At 64.8% G+C, this 17,304-nt stretch overlaps 1 protein-coding gene across 1 annotated transcript in view; it reads right to left on the bottom strand.

Moving 5' to 3' along the window:
• Positions 1 to 1,972: 1,972 nt before the first annotated feature.
• TIMM44 (translocase of inner mitochondrial membrane 44) overlaps positions 1,973 to 17,304 on the bottom strand; it is a 39,256-nt gene continuing 23,924 nt past the window's right edge. The window contains exons 2-14 of the mRNA XM_054174807.1: positions 16,465 to 16,486; positions 15,158 to 15,265; positions 12,975 to 13,145; positions 12,382 to 12,462; positions 10,968 to 11,117; positions 10,089 to 10,228; positions 9,513 to 9,598; positions 8,484 to 8,576; positions 7,510 to 7,634; positions 6,418 to 6,468; positions 4,834 to 4,923; positions 3,948 to 4,058; positions 1,973 to 2,234 (exon numbers count right to left, since the gene is read on the bottom strand). Of these exons, the coding sequence (XP_054030782.1) occupies positions 2,115 to 2,234; positions 3,948 to 4,058; positions 4,834 to 4,923; positions 6,418 to 6,468; positions 7,510 to 7,634; positions 8,484 to 8,576; positions 9,513 to 9,598; positions 10,089 to 10,228; positions 10,968 to 11,117; positions 12,382 to 12,462; positions 12,975 to 13,145; positions 15,158 to 15,265; positions 16,465 to 16,486 (1,348 nt within the window). The 3' untranslated portion in view covers positions 1,973 to 2,114. The remainder of the gene's footprint in view (positions 2,235 to 3,947; positions 4,059 to 4,833; positions 4,924 to 6,417; positions 6,469 to 7,509; positions 7,635 to 8,483; positions 8,577 to 9,512; positions 9,599 to 10,088; positions 10,229 to 10,967; positions 11,118 to 12,381; positions 12,463 to 12,974; positions 13,146 to 15,157; positions 15,266 to 16,464; positions 16,487 to 17,304) is intronic.

Genomic DNA, 17,304 nt, shown 5'->3' with positions numbered 1-17,304 from the left:
GGCCTCCTCCTCCCCTTTCCACCACTCCCCCCCAGCCCTGGTGGCCTCCCTCAGCTGGGGGAGGTGGTTGGAGGACTGGGAGCTGTGGGTGAGGGCTTGGCCTGGGTGGTCTGCAAGGTCTCCCCCAAGCTCAGCAGCTGCAGGGCTGTTGCCTCCCTGCCCAGGGGCAGGGGGGAGAGCAGCTGCTGGCATCAGCCCTCCCTCACGTGCTGGCACAAGGTGCCCAGGGCTAAATCTGTCTCCACCAGCACCACTTCCCCACCAGCACAGAAATAGCAGCTGAGGACAGGAGGTTTCAGGCAGCTACTGAGCTATCTCCAGCTCCTCAAGCTGGAGGAGCAGCAAGGAGCCAGCTCCAGCACAGCTGGCGCTGAGCACTGCCCAGGCTCTGCTCCCAGGCAGGAGCAGCCCACTGCAGGTGGTGGAAATGTGCCTGCAGCAGCCAGCCAAGGGGAAAAGCAGCACTGCCCGAGCCTCTGAGCAAGGCACAGAGCAACCAGAGCTGGGGAGAGGGACAAGAGGACCTCCTGGAAGCATGGAATGGTTTGGGCTGAAGGGAAAGGTGCACCCAGCCCAAGCCCCTGCTGGCAGCAGGGAGCTGAGCAGCATGGAGAGGGCTGGCTTGGAGAAGCCCTCTGGGCTCATCCAGTCCAGGCAGCAGCTCAGCACCACCCTGGCCCCCAGACCACGGCCACAGCTCTTAACCACTCCCTAACTGCTGACCCCCAACCAGAGCTGGCTGCTCACAGCCCCAACCAACCTCACCTGGGCTGGCTGCAGCCCTGGGGCAGCTCCAACCTCCCTGGGCAGCCTGGGCCAGAGCCAGAGCACCCTTGCTGGGAAGAAACTGCTCCCCATGGCCAAGCTGAGCCTCCCCTGGGGCAGCCTGAGGCCTTCCCTCTTGTGCCTCATCTCCTGGGGGGGATTTGCTTCACTCACCCCCCCCTGCCCCCACAGCCCCTGCAGGCCAAGGCCTCAGCCAGGGCTGTGGGAGCCACCCAAAGGAAGGGCTCTGCACACAGAGGAGAAGCAAGAGCTGGCAACCAAAGTCTTTAATGAAGGCAGGGCCCTGCCTGGAGCAGAGCAGAGCAGAGCAGAGTCCTCTCCTTGCCCCCTGCCCTCCCCACCTCACTCTGCAGCAGGAGCTGGTGACTGCCCCCAGGCCACAGCTCCCAAGCACAGCCTCCAGCAGCAGCCCAGGGTCCAGGTCAGTGTGCCAGGAGCTCAGCCTCTCCCTCCCTCCAGTGCTGCCTGGAGGCCCTGGGCCAGCTCTGTGCCCTCCTGAGGCTCAGGCCCCCAGGAGCAGAGAGCCAGGCTGGGACTGGACCTCCCCCAGTGGGAGCTGCAGCTCTGCCTGGGCTGCAGCTGCTCTCCCCCTGGGGCTGCTCTTCACTGACTGCTCTGCTGCTCCATCCCTGCCCACTGCTCACCCTCTGTGTGCCCCCTCCAGGCCAGGCCCAGCCCAGCTCCTCCTCCCCAGCAGAGATCCAAGGGGCAGGGAGCAGCAGGCACCCCCAGGACCCCCCCAGGCAGCAGCAGTGTGCCCACCCCCCCCCGGCAGCAACCTCCAGCCCTGCAACCAGGCTCCAGCAGCTGCCTGGTGATGCCAACAGCCCCAGACCACCCCAGAGCCAGGTGCAAGACACTGCAGTGCCAGAGGCTCCTTGGTGTAGCCCCAGAGGAGATGCAGCTAAGACCACTGTGCCCCCAGAGCACCTCCAGGGACTCCTCAGGGCTGGCTGGAGGCTACCAAAGGATGATGGAGGCTGGCAGCTGGAGCTGGCACATCTCAGCTCTCCCACAGCCACCTCTGGCAGCACTGGGCAACAGACAGCAGCCAAGCAGCCTCCTTCAGGCAGAAGGAAAGGAGGAGCCAAGAGCAGCTGCTGGGGGCTCAGAGCACCCCAGCTGGCCCCCAGCAGCCAGCCCTGGGCTGCCAGGGCACAGCAGAGCAGAGGGCAGGCTGCTCAGAGTGGTGCAACGAGGGCACAGCCACAGCCTCTGCTGCTGCCAGGAACCAGCCCAAGCCTCCTTCCCCCACAGGCCACCAGGGAGGTGCAAGTCCAGAGGTGGCAGGGTGGGCAGGGAGCTGCAGGAAGGCCTGGGGGCAGCTCTCAGAGCACCTGCTCAGTGCTGGAGGAGGAAATGTCCAAGAGCCTCCAGGCAGCATAGGGGTTGAGCTCCTGCTGGTCCCTGCACAGTGCCCACACGTAGAGCATCCTCAGCACCTTGTCCTGCAGGGAGAGAGCTGTCAGAGCCTGGCCCCTGCCCCCTGCCCCCTGCCAGGGCTGAGGGGCACCTGCTCCACCCCCCCAGACACTGCCCTGCAGCTTGCTCCCAAGCACAGAGCTCCAGCAGCAGCTGCTGGGTTGTGGCTGGGAGCTCAGCACAGGCAGGGAGGGAGAAACCCTTGGGTCCCAGAGCCAGGAGGAGGCCTTCCAGGGGTCTCTGGGGGACAGACCTTGACCTGTGGAACTCTGCAGCTCCCTGAGAGGAGGCTGCAGCCAGGCCAGAGAAGGGCAATGGAGCTGGGGAAGGGTCTGGGGGGCAGGGCTGGGGAGGGTGGGAGCTGGGGGTGGTTAGTATGGAGCAGAGGAGGCTGAGGGAGACCTCATTGCCCTCTGCAGCTCCCTGAGAGGAGGCTGCAGCCAGGCCAGAGAAGGGCAATGGAGCTGGGGAAGGGTCTGGGGGCAGGGCTGGGGAGGGTGGGAGCTGGGGGTGGTTAGTATGGAGCAGAGGAGGCTGAGGGAGACCTCACTGCCCTCTGCAGCTCCCTGAGAGGAGGCTGCAGCCAGCTGGGGTTGGGCTCTGCTCCCCAGGAATGAGGACAAGAGGCAATGGCCCCAAGCTGCCCCAGGGGAGGTCTGGGCTGGCCATGAGGAACAATTTCTTCCCCTTGAGGGCTGCCCAGGCCTGGCCCAGGCTGCCCCAGGGCAGTGGTGCAGTCTCCATCCCTGAGGGGGTCACAGCCCAGGGGGCTGTGGCACTGCTGGGCCAATGGTTGGCCTTGGGCTGATCTGGAAAGGTCCTTTGCAGCCTGCAGGACTCCACCAGGGCAGGATGTGAGGCTCCCTCTCCCTGGCCCACCACCCCCCCCAGCACTCTGCAGGGGCAGCTCAGCAGTGCCCAGCACAGCTCCCAGCCTGCCTCTGCCCTTTGATTAGAGCTGAGGTCTGCTTCCCCCTGGGGGACTTGCATGCATCTCCCTGATTCATGGCTGCTCCAGAGGGAGCAGACAGCAAACAGACTTTGATATCCTGCTCAGTAATTACCACATCAATCTCTGGCTGCTGGGAATGCAGTCACTGAGAGCAAGAAATCCCTCCCTCAGCTGGGCCTCCCCTGCAGCCACCCTGACAGGCTGTCAGTCAGCTCCAGGTGGGGCTCCAGCAGCAGAACCAGGCCTTGGGTTACCTTTTTATCCTCCCCCCCACTCCCTGCAAGTTTCCAAGCTGGGCCCAAGAGCAGAGCTGCCAAAAGCTCTTCAATGCCTCTCCCACCCCCAAGGCAAAGCTGCCAGCAGTGGCCAGCTCCAGGCAGCTCCCCCCAGACAGCACCAGGCTGCCTCCCCTGGGGCTGCCTGGGTGAGGAGGACCCAAACCTGCCAGCAAACACTGCTGGGCCACCAGCTCTGGGCAGGGAGAGCCTCTGTGCTGGGCCTGGGCAGGCTCAGCTGGGCTCCCTCCCTCAGGCTGGGCTCCTTGTGTCCAGAGCTGGGCCCCAGGGGAGGACACCCAGAGAGAGCTGCTGCTCAGAGCAGCCCCTGGCAGAGGTCCTCAGCTGCCAGAGGCTCCCAGCTGGAGGCTCCCAGCCCCAGCAGCAGCCTGGGTGGCCTCCAGCATTTGCCACAAGTGGCTCTGGGAGCTGCTGCCTGGAATTCAGAGGCTGAGGTGCTGCCAGCTGCCCTGGGGAGGCACAAACCACTCACAGCCACCAGCAGCACTTACAGGATCTCCTTCCACCACCTCCCCACTCTGGTTCTTAATCACCATCACCACCTGGGCCTGGAAGGTGATGATCAGCACTGGTCCCTGCTCCATCATCTTCCCCATGGCCAGCTGCAGGAGAGGAGCTGCTGTTAGCAAAGCTTCAGGGAGAAGCAGAGCAAGGATCCCACACAGCTGGCAGGGCCTGAGAGGGCAACAACCTCCCCAGCCCCCACCCCAACCCCTCCCCAGCCTCCCCCCAGCCCCTCCCCAGGCTGACTGCAGTGGTTCTGGGCAGGTTCCATGGATGGTGACACCTCCATGTCCGTGCTCCTGGCTGCAGCTCCACTCCCTCCACTCCCCAGAGGGGGCTCACAAGGCAGTGGGCAGCTCAAATGTGCTGCAGGGCCCCAGGCTGAAGCAGTCCCAGCTCCTGCACCCAGCCTTTGGCACCCCCAAAGCCACAGCAGGCTGCTCCCAGGTCCTGCTGCTGTGGGACCTCCATCCCCTCAGACTCCATCCTTTGGAGGCTTCCAAGGGGCCAGGGCAGCTCAGGCCAGCTGTGTGCTGCTGAGGGTGGGGAGAGCCTGGCCCAGAGAGGCTGCAGCTGCCCCAGCCCTGGCCCCAGAGCTGCCTGGGGCTCTGAGCAGCCTGCTCTGCCTGCAGAGCCCACAAGGGTTTGGGCTGGAAGGGGACCTCCAAAGGTCACCCAGCCCCAGGCCCCCTGCACTCAGCCAGAGCAGGATGCCCAGAGCCCTCTGGAGCCCCACCTGGAACACCCCCAGGGGGGAAGGCCCCAACCACCTCCCTGCTGACTGAGTGACCCTTGGAGGTCCCTTCCCACCCAGAGCCCTCTGGGAGGCTGCTGCCCACTCAGCCCCCCCAGGTGGGGCAGGGGGGGACTCACATCCAGGTTGTCAATGTCCAGGATCCTGGAGTGGAACTGCAGCCCCATGGCCTTGGCCTGCTGGATTGGGTGAGCAAGCTGGCTGTAGGTCTAGAGGGAGCAACAGGCTTGGGTTACAGCTCTGGGTTTGCTCTGTCACAAAGGAGCAGAGAGAAGGCTTTGGGCTGCTCAGAGGCAGCCAGCAGGGAAGGAGGAGAAAGCTTTGGTGTGAGGCTGCTGGAGGCCTGGGGCAGGCTGCCCAGAGAGGTTTGGAGTCTCCTTCCCTGCAGAGCTCCCAACCCCCCCTGGGCACTGTGGCCCTGGGCAGGCTGCTGTGGGAGCCCTGCTGGGGCAGGGGGCTTGGGCTGAGCTCCAGAGCTGCCTTCCAGCCCCTCCAGGCTGCCACTCTGGGCTCTGAGGCTGCTCCAGAGCCTTCACCTCCTGGATTCACATCACAGGGCTCTCAGCTCCCCCCCTGCCTTCACCTTGCAGCTGAGTTTCTGACTGAGGAGCTTCATTGGCAAGCAGCAGGAGCTGAGCAGGGTTTGCTCTCTGCTTTCCAAACCCAGCTGAAGCTGCTGCTCCCCTCCAGAGACCAGGGAGGAACTCTGCAGGGTCACTTCAAAGGCTGCCTGAACCAATGGAAGAACTTTCTTGACTTGCAGGCTGCTTTGCCTCCCTCCTCCCTGCTGCAGTGTTGCTGGGGAGAAGTTGAGCACCAGGCACTGCCTCTCCCAGCCCTCTGCTGGTGGGCACCAAGGAGAGCACCCAGAGAAGGCCTTGGGCTGGGAGCACCTCCAAGCCCACCCAGTCCCAGCCCCTCTGCCATGCCCAGGGACACCTCCACCAGCCCAGGAGGCTCAAGGCCTCTCAGTCACAGAGGTGAGCCCAGGGCTGGAGCAGCTCTGAGCACAGGCTGAGGGAGCTGGGGCTGTGCAGCCTGGAGGAGAAGGCTCCAGGGGGAGCTCAGAGCTGCTGCCAGGGCCTGGAGGCATCCTGCAGGAAGGCTGCAGAGAGACTTTCCTGAGGGGGTCTGGAGCCAGGCCCAGGGGGAAGGGTTTGGAGCTGAGGCAGAGCAGGGTTAGAGTGGAGCTGAGGAAGAAGTTCCTCAGTGTGAGGGTGGTGAGAGCCTGGCCCAGGCTGCCCAGGGAGGCTGTGGCTGCCTCCTGCCTGGGGGTGCTCAGGGCCAGGCTGGATGAGGCCTGGGGCAGCTGAGAGCTGTCCTTGCCCATGGCTGGGGCTTGGAGCAGCTGAGCTCTGAGCTCCCTTCCCCCCTGAGCCACTCCAGACTCTGAAGAAGCTCTTCCTGCCCCCAGCCTGTTCAGGGAGCTGGACTGAGTCAGTTCCATTTATTCTCTCCCTCCCCACCCTTTGGCACCTCCCCAACCCCCCCCAGCCCTCCCCAGCAGCTCCCCAGTCCCCCCAGCAGCTCCCCAGCCCCCCCCAGCAGCTCCCCAGCAGCTCCCCAGCCCCCCCCCAGCAGCTCCCCACCCCCCCCAGCAGCTCCCCAGCCCCCCCAGCAGCTCCCCAGCCCCCCCAGCAGCATCCCAGCCCCCCCCAGCAGCTCCCCACCCCCCCCAGCAGCCCCCCAGCAGCTCCACTCACTGCTTCATAGCACCAGTCCTTGAGGATCTCCAGCTCCCCAGCAATCAGAGCCTGGGAGAGAGGAAGGGAACACAATTGGCCATTCCATGACAGCTCCTGCAGCAGAGGAGCTGAGATGCTCAGCACCTGCAGCAGCAAACTGACCTCCTCCCTGCTGGGACAGCCTGGGGAAGGAGCAGGGGGAGCCTGGCTCTACAGCCAGGGGCTGACCCAGGGCCTGCCTGCAGGCAGTGCAGAGCTAAGTCTGGGCAGGGGTTTGACTTCCCAGCTCAGACTCTGCTCAGTGAGCTCTGCTCAGCCAGGAGCTGCTCCTAGCTGGGAGAAGCTGATGGGGAGAGGTCCTGGCTGGAGCTGGGTGATCTTTAAGGTCCCTTCCAACCCACCCCAGGACTCCCAAGTGCAGAGGCTGATTGCAAACTGAGCTCAGGGCCAGCAGCAGAGTGGATCAGAATGCCTCAGGCTGGAGGGGACCTCAGAGATCATCAACCCCTCTGCCACAGGCAGGGACAGCTCTCAGCTGGCCTCAGCTGCTGCAGGCCTCACCCAGCCTGGCCCTGAGCACCTCCAGGGAGGAGGCAGCCACAGCCTCCCTGGGCAGCCTGTGCCAGAGCCTCCCCAGCCTCACTGGAGAGAGTTTCTTCCTCCTCTCCAGCCTCAGTCTCTCCTCTCCCAGCTCAAAGCTGTTGTCCCTTGTCCTGTCCCTCCCAGCCCCTGTCCCAAGTCCCTCCCCAGCTCTCCTGGAGCCCTTCAGCTCCTGGCAGGCAGCTCTGAGGTCTCCCTGGAGCCTTCTCCTCTGCAGGCTGCACAGCCCCAGCTCCCCCAGCCTGTCCCCATGGAGGCCATGGCAGAGCAGGGTTGGTTGCTTGCTTTCAAGGCCACCAAGCCCCTTGAGCTGCCTGCTGGGAGAGGGAAGGCTTCCAGCCCCAGGGCCGGCTGGGACCCAACCTCCCCTTGGCCAGGGTCAGCTCAGGCTGGGTGCAGAGCTGGATGCTGGAGGAGCAAAGGCTGGGCCCAGCACCAGAGGCCTGGCAGAAGAATGCTCTCCAAGAGCCCCAGAGGGAGGCTGGGGAGGTGGCTGCTGCCCTGCCTCACCTCCAGCACGTTGGGGATGATGTCCCTCTCGCACTGCCGCAGGAAGCGATCCTTGTCGAAGGAGGGATCCACCCTGAGGATCTCTGTCAGCACCTCAGACATCTCTGTCTTGGAGAACAGCCCCCCTGGGGAGACAGCTCAGTCAGGGCCTGCTGCCACAGCAGGCAGCAGCCAGCAGGAAGAGCCCTTGGTGGGGGAGCAGAGGGAAGGAGCAGGCGGCTGGGAGCGCTGCAGGGCAGGCTGCAGCTCCCTCCACCCTGAGCCAGGAGAGCCGCACAGGGGGCTGGGAAGGACCCAAGGTCCCCCTGGGGTCATCTCCAGGCTGAAGAACCTGTGGTGGGTTGAAATTTCCCCCCCCCAGCTCCCTCAGGCTGTCCCTGGCACACTGCAGCAAGCCAGAGCTCTCTCCAGCCCCAGGCAGGAGGCCTCCACGGCCTCCCTGGGCAGCCTGCTCCAGTGCCTCCCCTGCCTCCCCCTCAGGAACTCCTAACCCCCCTGAAACTCTGCCCAGAACTGCAGCTGTCAGCTCCCTGGGGCCTGGAGAACTTCCCTGCCCCAAGCCCACTGCAGAGACCAAGGCCAGGGTGCTCCAAGTGCCTCCTGCTGCCCTCCCTCTGCAGCCCAGCTCACTCCCAGAGGCTGCAACCACAGCACCCAAGAGCTCTCTGCAGTGCATGGAGGCAGAACTGCAGCCAGGAGCAGGCCCAGAGGGGGCCCAGGAGGCTGGGGGCAGGGCAGGAGGGGCAGGGCAGGAGGGGCAGGGCAGGAGGGGCAGGGCAGCAGGAGGGGCAGGGGGGCAGCAGGGGCAGCAGGGGCAGGGCAGCAGGGGCAGGGCAGCAGGGCAGGGGGGCAGGGCAGGGGGGCAGCAGGGGCAGGGGGGCAGCAGGGCAGCAGGGCAGCAGGGCAGCAGGGCAGCAGGGCAGCAGGGCAGCAGGGCAGCAGGGGCAGGGCAGCAGGGCAGCAGGGGCCCTTACCCAGGAGGTCAGAGACCCTGTCGGTGAGGGCTCGGGAGGCCCGGATGAGGGCGTGGTCGCTCTCGTCGTAGCGCATCTTCATCGCAAAGAACCCTGCGGCACGGAGCGGTCAGCCCGCGGCGCGGCAGGGAGCCGGCAGGGGGCTGGGAGCCGGCAGGGAGCCGGCGGCGCCCTCCCAGCGCAGCCCGGCAGGGGGCGCAGCCCTGCCCCGGGGCCATCCCTGCCGGGCTCTGCCCTCCCTCCCTGGGCATCCAAGCTTCGGCTTCCACAGGCAGCTGCTTGCCCCTCCCCAGCTCCTCGGCAGCAACTGCCACCAGGAAGGTGCTCCCTGGGGCCCCCTGCCACCAGGAGGGTGCTCCCTGGGGCCCCCTGCCACCAGGAGGGTGCTCCCTGGGGCCCCCTGCCACCAGGAGGGTGCTCCCCGGGGCCCCCTGGCACCAGGAGGGTGCTCCCTGGGGCTCCCTGCCACCAGGAGGGTGCTCCCTGGGGCTCCCTGCCACCAGGAGGGTGCTCCCTGGGGCCCCCTGCCACCAGGAGGGTGCTCCCTGGGGCTCCCTGCCACCAGGAGGATGCTTTCTCTTCCTTCAACCCTTCCCCCTAACTCTAACCTCACTCCTGCCCCTAACTCCCAACCCTTAACCCCCAACCCTGTGCCAGTCTCCTCACCCTCACTCTAAACACTGTCTTCCTCCTCCCCAGTCTCAGTCTCCCCACTCCCAGCTCACAGCCACTGCTTCTCATCCTGGCACCCCCAGCCCTTGTCACAAGTCCCTCCCCAGCTCCTCTGGAGCCCTTCAGGCACTGGGAGGCTGCTCTGAGGTCTCCCTGGAGCCCTCTCCAGGCTGAACAGCCCCAACCCTCCCAGCCTGGCCCCACACAGAGGTTCTGCAGCCCTCTGAGCAGCTTGGTGGCCTCCTCTGGGCCTGCTCCAGCAGCTGCATTTGCCTCCTGTGCTGAGGTGAGCTCCATCAGAGGCAGCAGCAGGGCAGGGGCAGTGGTGTGCTGCTGCCCTGCCTGTGCCACACTCACTGTTGAAGACCACATTGTTGTCCTTGAAGTCCTTCCACTGCTGGTACCACTTGGAGTCCTTGTGCAGCACCACCCCCATGGCCTCCCTGGGAAGCACAGAAGGCAGGGGAGAGAACCATGAAGGAGGGACAAGGACATCCTGAAGAGCCTCCCCAGCAGTGTCAGAGGCTGCTGCAGCACACAACTGGGAGAGGACTGAGGGGAGAAGGCAGCAGAGAGAGCAAAGGAGCTGAGGCTGAGCCCTGCCTGAGCCTGGCAGCAATGAGAGGAGAGAGCACAACCCATGGGCAAGTCAGGAAGCCACCTGAGGTGCTGCTGTCCCTGCTGGATGATGCAAGGGCCCCAGGGGCTGACCCAAGGGCCCCAGGGGCTGACCCAAGGGCTCAGTTCCACCCCCAGCAGCCTCAGCTCCGTGGGACCCAGGCTGAGGCTTCCCTCTCGCCCCCAGGGGCATCGTCCCTCACCCCACAGCCTCCCTCCAGCACTTGCATTTCACCCCCCCCCCCAGCCCTGTAATGAAGCTGTTAATTAGAGCAGAGAGAGGCAGAGCCAGCCCAGCTGAGCCCCAGGACTCACTCATTAGCCTCAAAGACTCTCTGCTCCTTGGTGCTGTCCCCTGAGTACTCCGTCCTCTTGCGCAGCCGCGGCGGCCGCCGGTAAGGAGCACTCTGCCCCAGGACACTTTCATCCAGCTCCTTCCTCACACTTTCTACTCCCTGGCAAAGGAGAAGACCCCACTCAGGGCATTTTTGCCCACCCCTCTCCACCCTTTTCCAGCCCCTGGAAATGGATTTGATCAAAGCAGACCCCCCCCAAACCAAGAGCCCAGCCTCGGCTGCCGCAGTCCCTGCAGCACCTCAGCCACTTCCTGCTGCCTGAGCTCCTCCTGGGCCTGCAGCTGCTGCAGGGGCATGGGGAGGGCTTAGGAACCCCAGAGAGAGACCTGGGGGTCTTGGCTGACAGCCCAGTGTGTGCTGGCCACCAGCAGGCTGGCCTGGATCAGCAATGGTGTGGCCAGGAGCAGGGCAGGGATGGTGCCCCTGGGGAGGCCACCCCTTGAGTGCTGGGGTCAGCTTTGGCCTTCTCACCCCAAGGACACTGAGGAGCTGCAGCAGGCCCAGAGGAGGGCCACAGAGCCAGGCCCTGGGGAGCAGGGCTGGGGAGGAGCAGCTGAGGGGGCTGGGGGTGCTCAGCCTGGAGCAGAGGAGGCTGAGGGAGACCTCACTGCTCTCTGCAGCTCCCTGAGAGGAGGCTGCAGCCAGGGGGGGTTGGGCTCTGCCCCCAGGGAGCCAGGGACAGGGCAGAGGTCCAACCACTCCTGGCCTCCACCCTGGCAGGGGAGCTGCAGCTGGATGCCCTTCAAGGTCCCTTCCAACCCAACCCCTTCTGTGCAGCTCTGACTTCCAGGAGCTGTGCCCCCCACGCTGGGGCCTCCCAGGGGCAGGGCTCAGGTACCTGAGAGATGGCTTTGAAGGCTGCTGTCTTGCCCAGCTTCTCCCCTCCCTTGGTCACAGACTCTGCAGACTGCTTTGCTGTCTTTGCTGCCTCCTCCACCCCCTCCTTTATCTTCCGGCCCAGGTCGCTCCTGCTGACTTCATCCAGGCTCTGCAGGAGCACAGCAAAGCTGAGGGCCAGCCCCAGGGAAGGCTTCCCCCAGCCTGTCCTGCTGAGGATCCCCTCAGGCACACCCAGCAGGGCTGAGGGGACCACAGCTGCAGGGCACAGGGGACACTCAGCAGGACACAGCAGCCAGGCACCGAGAGGCCTCCAGCCCTCCCCTGGAGATCACTGCTGGCCACCCAGAGCTCCCTCAGGAGGGGCAAAACCCTCCTGAGATCACTGCTGGCCACCCAGAGCTCCCTCAGGAGGGGCAAAACCCTCCTGAGATCACTGCTGGCTACTCAGAGCTCCCTCAGGAGGGGCAAAACCCTCCTGAGATCACTGCTGGCTACTCAGAGCTCCCTCAGGAGGGGCAAAACCCTCCTGAGATCACTGCTGGCCACCCAGAGCTCCCTCAGGAGGGGCAAAACCCTCCTGAGATCACTGCTGGCTACTCAGAGCTCCCTCAGGAGGGGCAAAACCCTCCTGAGATCACTGCTGGCCACCCAGAGCTCCCTCAGGAGGGGCAAAACCCTCCTGAGATCACTGCTGGCCACTCAGAGCTCCCTCAGGAGGGGCAAAACCCTCCTGAGATCACTGCTGGCCACCCAGAGCTCCCTCAGGAGGTCCAAGCAGGGCAAGTGCAGGCTCCAGCCCCTGGGCAGGATGAGTTCCCTGCACCAGGACAGCTGCAGCTGCATGGAGAAGGACCTGGAAGTGCTGGGGGCAGCAAGGTGCCCATGAGCCAGCAATGTGCCCCCATGGCCAAGGGGCTCCTGGGGGGCCTGGAGAGCGAGGCCAGCAGGTCAAGGAAGGTTTTGCTCCCTCTCTGCTCTGCCCTAGGGAGACCACATCTGCAGTGCTGCCTTCAGCTCTGGGCTCCCCAGCTCCAGAGGGACAGGGAACCCCTGGAGAGTCCAGTGGAGCTCCACAGATGCTGAGGAGATCCTTGAAATGCTCCAAGATCTCCAGGCAGCAGCTCCCAGCTGTAAGCTGCTGCAGGAAGGCTTGAGGAGAAGCAGCAGCAGGCTGCCACTCACTGCTGCTCATTGCTGCACTGAAGGCCAGACCCAGGGGGCTGGGAGTCAGGGGGGCAGACACCACCAGCAGCCCTCCTCTGGGCAAGCTGCTGTGGGGGCCCTGCCTTAGCAGGGGGTTGGGCTGGAGGAGCTCCAGAGGTCCCTTCCAACCCCTCCAGCCTGGTGCCAGCTCCTGGCAGCGAGAGAGAACCTCCCAGCCTGGGACAGCTCCTCCCCCAGCTGCCCTTCACCTCTTTCACTGTGCCAGTGATTTCTTCCAGCTTCTTCTTGATCACCTCTGAGGTTTTCACTGTTTCAGACTCGATGGTTTTCTGTGGGAAGGAAACAGAACAACTCTCTTCCTCCTCTCCAGGCTCAGCCTGCCCCCTGCCAGCTCCAAGCCACTGCCCCAGCTCCTCTCACCCCCAGCCCTCGTCACAAATCCCTGCCCAGCTCTCCTGCAGCCCCTTCAGGCACTGGAAGGCTGCCCTAAGGTCTCCCTGGAGCCTTCTCCAGGCTGAACCACCCCAGCCCTCCCAGCCTGTCCCCATGTGGAGGTTCTCCACCTCTCTGATCAGCTTTGGTGGCCTGGTCTGGAGCCCTCCAGCAGCTCCACGCTGCTCTTGGACATCCTTTTCCCAGCTGAACAGGGGGTCAGCTGCAGCAGGCTTCCCCCTGCCAGTGGGCAGGCAGTGGGCAGCAGTGGGCAGGCAGTGGGCAGGCAGTGGGCAGCAGTGGGCAGGCAGTGGGCAGGCAGTGGGCAGCAGTGGGCAGGCAGTGGGCAGGCAGTGGGCAGGCAGTGGGCAGGCAGTGGGCAGCAGTGGCAGCCCCCAGCAGGACTCACATATTTCCTCCTGGCCTCCTGGAGGGCATCAGACTCCTCCAGCCTCCTGGCCTCGGCCCGGAACTTCTTGATGCTTTCCTTCATCTCTTTGTTCTTGGCCAGCTCCTGTTTGATGTTCTCCACAAAGCCTGAGATGAAACCTTTCCTCCCTCCTGAGGCATAGCATCTGGACTGAAGAGACAGAAAGTCATCACCAAGCTGCTGGAGAATGCAAAGAGCCAGGAACTGAGAGCAGCAGCCAGCAGCAGCAGCACAGCAGCAGCAGCACAGCAGCACAGCAGCAGCCAGCAGCACAGCAGCAGCAGCAGCAGCAGCCAGCAGCAGCAGCAGCCAGCAGCAGCAGCAGCCAGCAGCAGCAGCAGCCAGCAGCAGCAGCAGCACAGCAGCAGCAGCAGCCAGCAGCAGCACAGCAGCCAGCAGCAGCACAGCAGCAGCAGCACAGCAGCAGCCAGCAGCAGCAGCAGCCAGCAGCAGCACAGCAGCCAGCAGCAGCAGCAGCCAGCAGCAGCAGCAGCCAGCAGCAGCACAGCAGCAGCACAGCAGCAGCACAGCAGCAGCCAGCAGCAGCACAGCAGCAGCACAGCAGCAGCACAGCAGCAGCACAGCAGCAGCACAGCAGCAGCCAGCAGCCAGCAGCACAGCAGCAGCACAGCAGCAGCACAGCAGCAGCACAGCAGCAGCACAGCAGCCAGCAGCACAGCAGCAGCCAGCAGCAGCACAGCAGCAGCAGCAGCACAGCAGCAGCCAGCAGCAGCACAGCAGCAGCACAGCAGCCAGCAGCACAGCAGCCAGCAGCACAGCAGCAGCACAGCAGCAGCACAGCAGCAGCCAGCAGCAGCACAGCAGCAGCACAGCAGCCAGCAGCACAGCAGCACAGCAGCAGCACAGCAGCCAGCAGCACAGCAGCCAGCAGCACAGCAGCAGCACAGCAGAGCCAGCAGCAGCAGAGCAGCAGCAGAGCAGCAGCAGCCAGCAGCAGCCAGCAGCAGCACAGCAGCAGCACAGCAGCAGCACAGCAGCAGCAGCCAGCAGCACAGCAGCAGCAGCCAGCAGCAGCACAGCAGCAGCAGCCAGCAGCAGCACAGCAGCAGCACAGCAGCAGCCAGCAGCACAGCAGCAGCCAGCAGCAGCCAGCAGCAGCACAGCAGCAGCCAGCAGCACAGCAGCACAGCAGCAGCACAGCAGCAGCACAGGAGCAGCACAGCAGCACAGCAGCCAGCAGCAGCACAGCAGCAGCACAGCAGCAGCCAGCAGCAGCAGCAGGCAGCAGCACAGCAGCAGCCAGCAGCACAGCAGAGCCAGCAGCAGCACAGCAGCAGCACAGCAGCAGCACAGCAGCAGCACAGCAGCAGCCAGCAGCAGCACAGCAGCCAGCAGCACAGCAGCAGCCAGCAGCAGCACAGCAGCAGCACAGCAGCAGCACAGCAGCAGCCAGCAGCAGCACAGCAGCAGCACAGCAGCAGCACAGCAGCAGCCAGCAGCACAGCAGCAGCACAGCAGCAGCACAGCAGCAGCACAGCAGCAGCACAGCAGCCAGCAGCATAGCAGCCAGCAGGGCTTCATTTCCCTCCCTCAGAGCACTCCTGAAGTATTGAAGCTGTGGTGGAAACTCTCCAGAGCCTCACAAGAGCAGCAGCTGCCCCTCAGAGCAGCCCAGTGCCTAGCAAGGCTGGGGCTGAGCCCTGGCCCTCAGCACCACAGCTCTGAGGCTCTGCAACCCCTCCAGGGCTAGGGATTCAGCCCCCCCCTGGGCAGCCTGGGCCAGGCTGTGAGAACCCTTCCAGGGAAGAACTTTCTTCTCAAGCCCAACCCAAGCCTCCCCTGGGGCAGCTTGAAGCAGTTTCCTTTCATCCTGTCTCTTGTTCCCAGGGAGAAGAGGCCAACCCCAGCTGGCTCCAACCTGCTTGGATGGAGCTGGAGAGACCTCATGGCTCTGTCCAGCTCCATGGAAGGAGGTTGGAGCCAGCTGGGGTTGCTCTCTCCTCAGCCTTTTTATGCAGGCTGAGCAAGCCCAGGTCCCTCAGCTGCTGCCCAGAAGGCCACCCCCCACCTCAGCAGGGTTCATCAGATCTGTGGTCACAAGTGGAAGCTTTCACCCCAGAATGGGCTTCTCAAAGCCACCCCCTCCAGCAGATCTCCCCTCATGGGCAGCCTGGAACAGAACCTCTCAGCCATTAACCAACCTGCTGGAGCTCCAGCCCAGGCCTGCTGATTCCATACACTGTGCCCCTGGGGAGGGAAGGGCCTGGGTATCTCCTGGAGATCAGCCAGATGCCAGTGAGGAGACATTTCTGCAAGGCAAAGGGAAGGTCAGGTGAGCACAGGACAGCAGAGGAGCCTTGGAGAGAAGAAAGGAAAGAAGGCAGAAGGCAGCAGGCTGGGCACACATCCTGAGAACCACTGGAGGTGCTCTGGGAAGTGCCCTCCCTGTGGCTGAGCTGCTCCACAGCCACCTCCAAGCTCACTGGGGTCAAACAGGAACCTGAGGTCATCCAAAGCCCCAGGCAGTGGCAAAGCCAACCCTGAGTGACTCCAGCCCTGAGTGGTGAGAAGAGTCAGCAACTTGTCCCAGAACTGGCCCCAAAGAGAACTTTCTCCCAGGTGGGGCAGGAAGCCAGGACCCTGCTCTGTACCTCTGTGCTGCCTGCAGTCAGAGGCAGACAGTTTCTGCCTCAAGTCACAGAACAGGAAGGATGACAAGCTGCAAATCCTGGCCCCAGGGCACCCAGCCCTCACCCCATGCACAGCTGGAGAGCTTTGCCTTTATGCCCTCCCAAAGCTCCTTCAGCCAGCAGCCAGCTCTGCTCTCCCACGTTTCTGCTGGTCCCAGGGACAGCACAAGGACCAAGGGGCACAAAGTGGAACCCAGGAGGCGCCACCTGAGCAGGAGGAGAAACTCCTTTGGTGTGAGGCTGCTGGAGGCCTGGGGCAGGCTGCCCAGAGAGGCTGTGGAGTCTCCTGGTGTGCAGAGCTCCCAACCCCCCCCGGGCACTGTGCCCCTGGGCAAGCTGCTGTGGGAGCCCTGCTGGGGCAGGGCCTTGGGCTGGGTGAGCTGCAGAGGTCCCTTCCAGCCCCTCCCCGCTGGGCTGCTGTCGCTGTTGTGCCACCCTCTGGGTGCTCCCAGGCCGAGCGGGGCTGTGCCGAGCTGGTGGAGCAGGCAGGGCACCGGGCGAGGAGCTTCCCGCTGCCTCAGACGCCCTCCCCGCAGGCCTGAGGGCAGGCGCAGCGGCTCCGGTACCGCGGAGCTCCGCCGCCTCGCAGCCTCTGCTCCCACGGCCCCGGTGCCGCCGGGTGAGGAGCGAGAAAGGAAGAGAAGGGAAGCGGCGGCTGGGCCACCCCGGCCCCGCCACGGCGCTCGGCCCCGGCGCTCCCCCTCACGCCGCCCCGCCGGAGCCTCCCCGGCAGCCTCACGGCGGCCCCGCGGAAGCAGCCCGGCCCGGGGGGAGGCGCCGGGGGGAGGCCGCGGCGCCGCAGGCCGCTCCGCACTCACCCGGCAGCCGCCGGCCGCCGCCGCCATCTTCCCCGCGCCGCTCGTGACCTTCGCGCGGCGCCGCCCGATGACGTCACCGCCGTGCGCCGCCACGTGGCCGCGCAGCTTCCGGCAGCGGCGGCGGGGGGGCGGCAGCGGCGGCGGGGGGCCGGCAGCCTAAACCGGGCGCGCTGGGACGGGTCGGGCCGGGAGCGCCGGGTAGGGGTCGGGGTAGGGGGTCCGACCGGCGGGCAGGAGCCTGGCGGCAAAGCCCCGCTCAGGGAGCACAGCCCTGGGGCTCTGCCCTTCAGGGCTCTCCCCTTCAAACATTAACTTTTTTTTCCCTTGCGATGCAAGATTATGCAGAGTTCAGGGTTGGGTTCCCTCCCCCAGAGTATAAAACCACACGGTGAAGATCCTGCTCCCCCGGCTCCTCCTGGATGGGTGTCAGCAGTGCCCAGGGACAGGACAAGGGGCATAAACTGGCAGCCAGAAGGTTCCACCTGAACAGGAGGAGAAACTCCTTTGGTGTGAGGCTGCTGGAGGCCTGGAGCAGGCTGCCCAGAGAGGCTGTGGAGTCTCCTTGTGTGCAGAACTTCCAACCCCTCCAGGCAAGCTGCTGTGGGAGCCCTGCTGGAGCAGGCTGGGTGGAGGATTTTTGATCCCTTCTCCGTTCAGGCCTTGAGAATGGCAGTGACACAGGTGAAGGCAGAAGGTATTTCCTTTATTATTCCTTTTAAAATCAGCAGTGCCCCTGGAGAAAAATGAAGCTACCTGCGAAGGATATCTTCAGTGAGGCCCAGCCCAAGGAAGGGACATCCTCAGCACCCCCAAAACCATTCCAGCACCAACCCAGCTGCG

This window comes from Dryobates pubescens, chromosome 31, assembly GCF_014839835.1.
Source record: "Dryobates pubescens isolate bDryPub1 chromosome 31, bDryPub1.pri, whole genome shotgun sequence".
NCBI lineage: Eukaryota > Metazoa > Chordata > Aves > Piciformes > Picidae > Dryobates > Dryobates pubescens.
The sequence above is the reverse complement of the archived record's forward strand: the minus strand, read 5'-3'. Positions and strand labels throughout refer to the sequence as shown.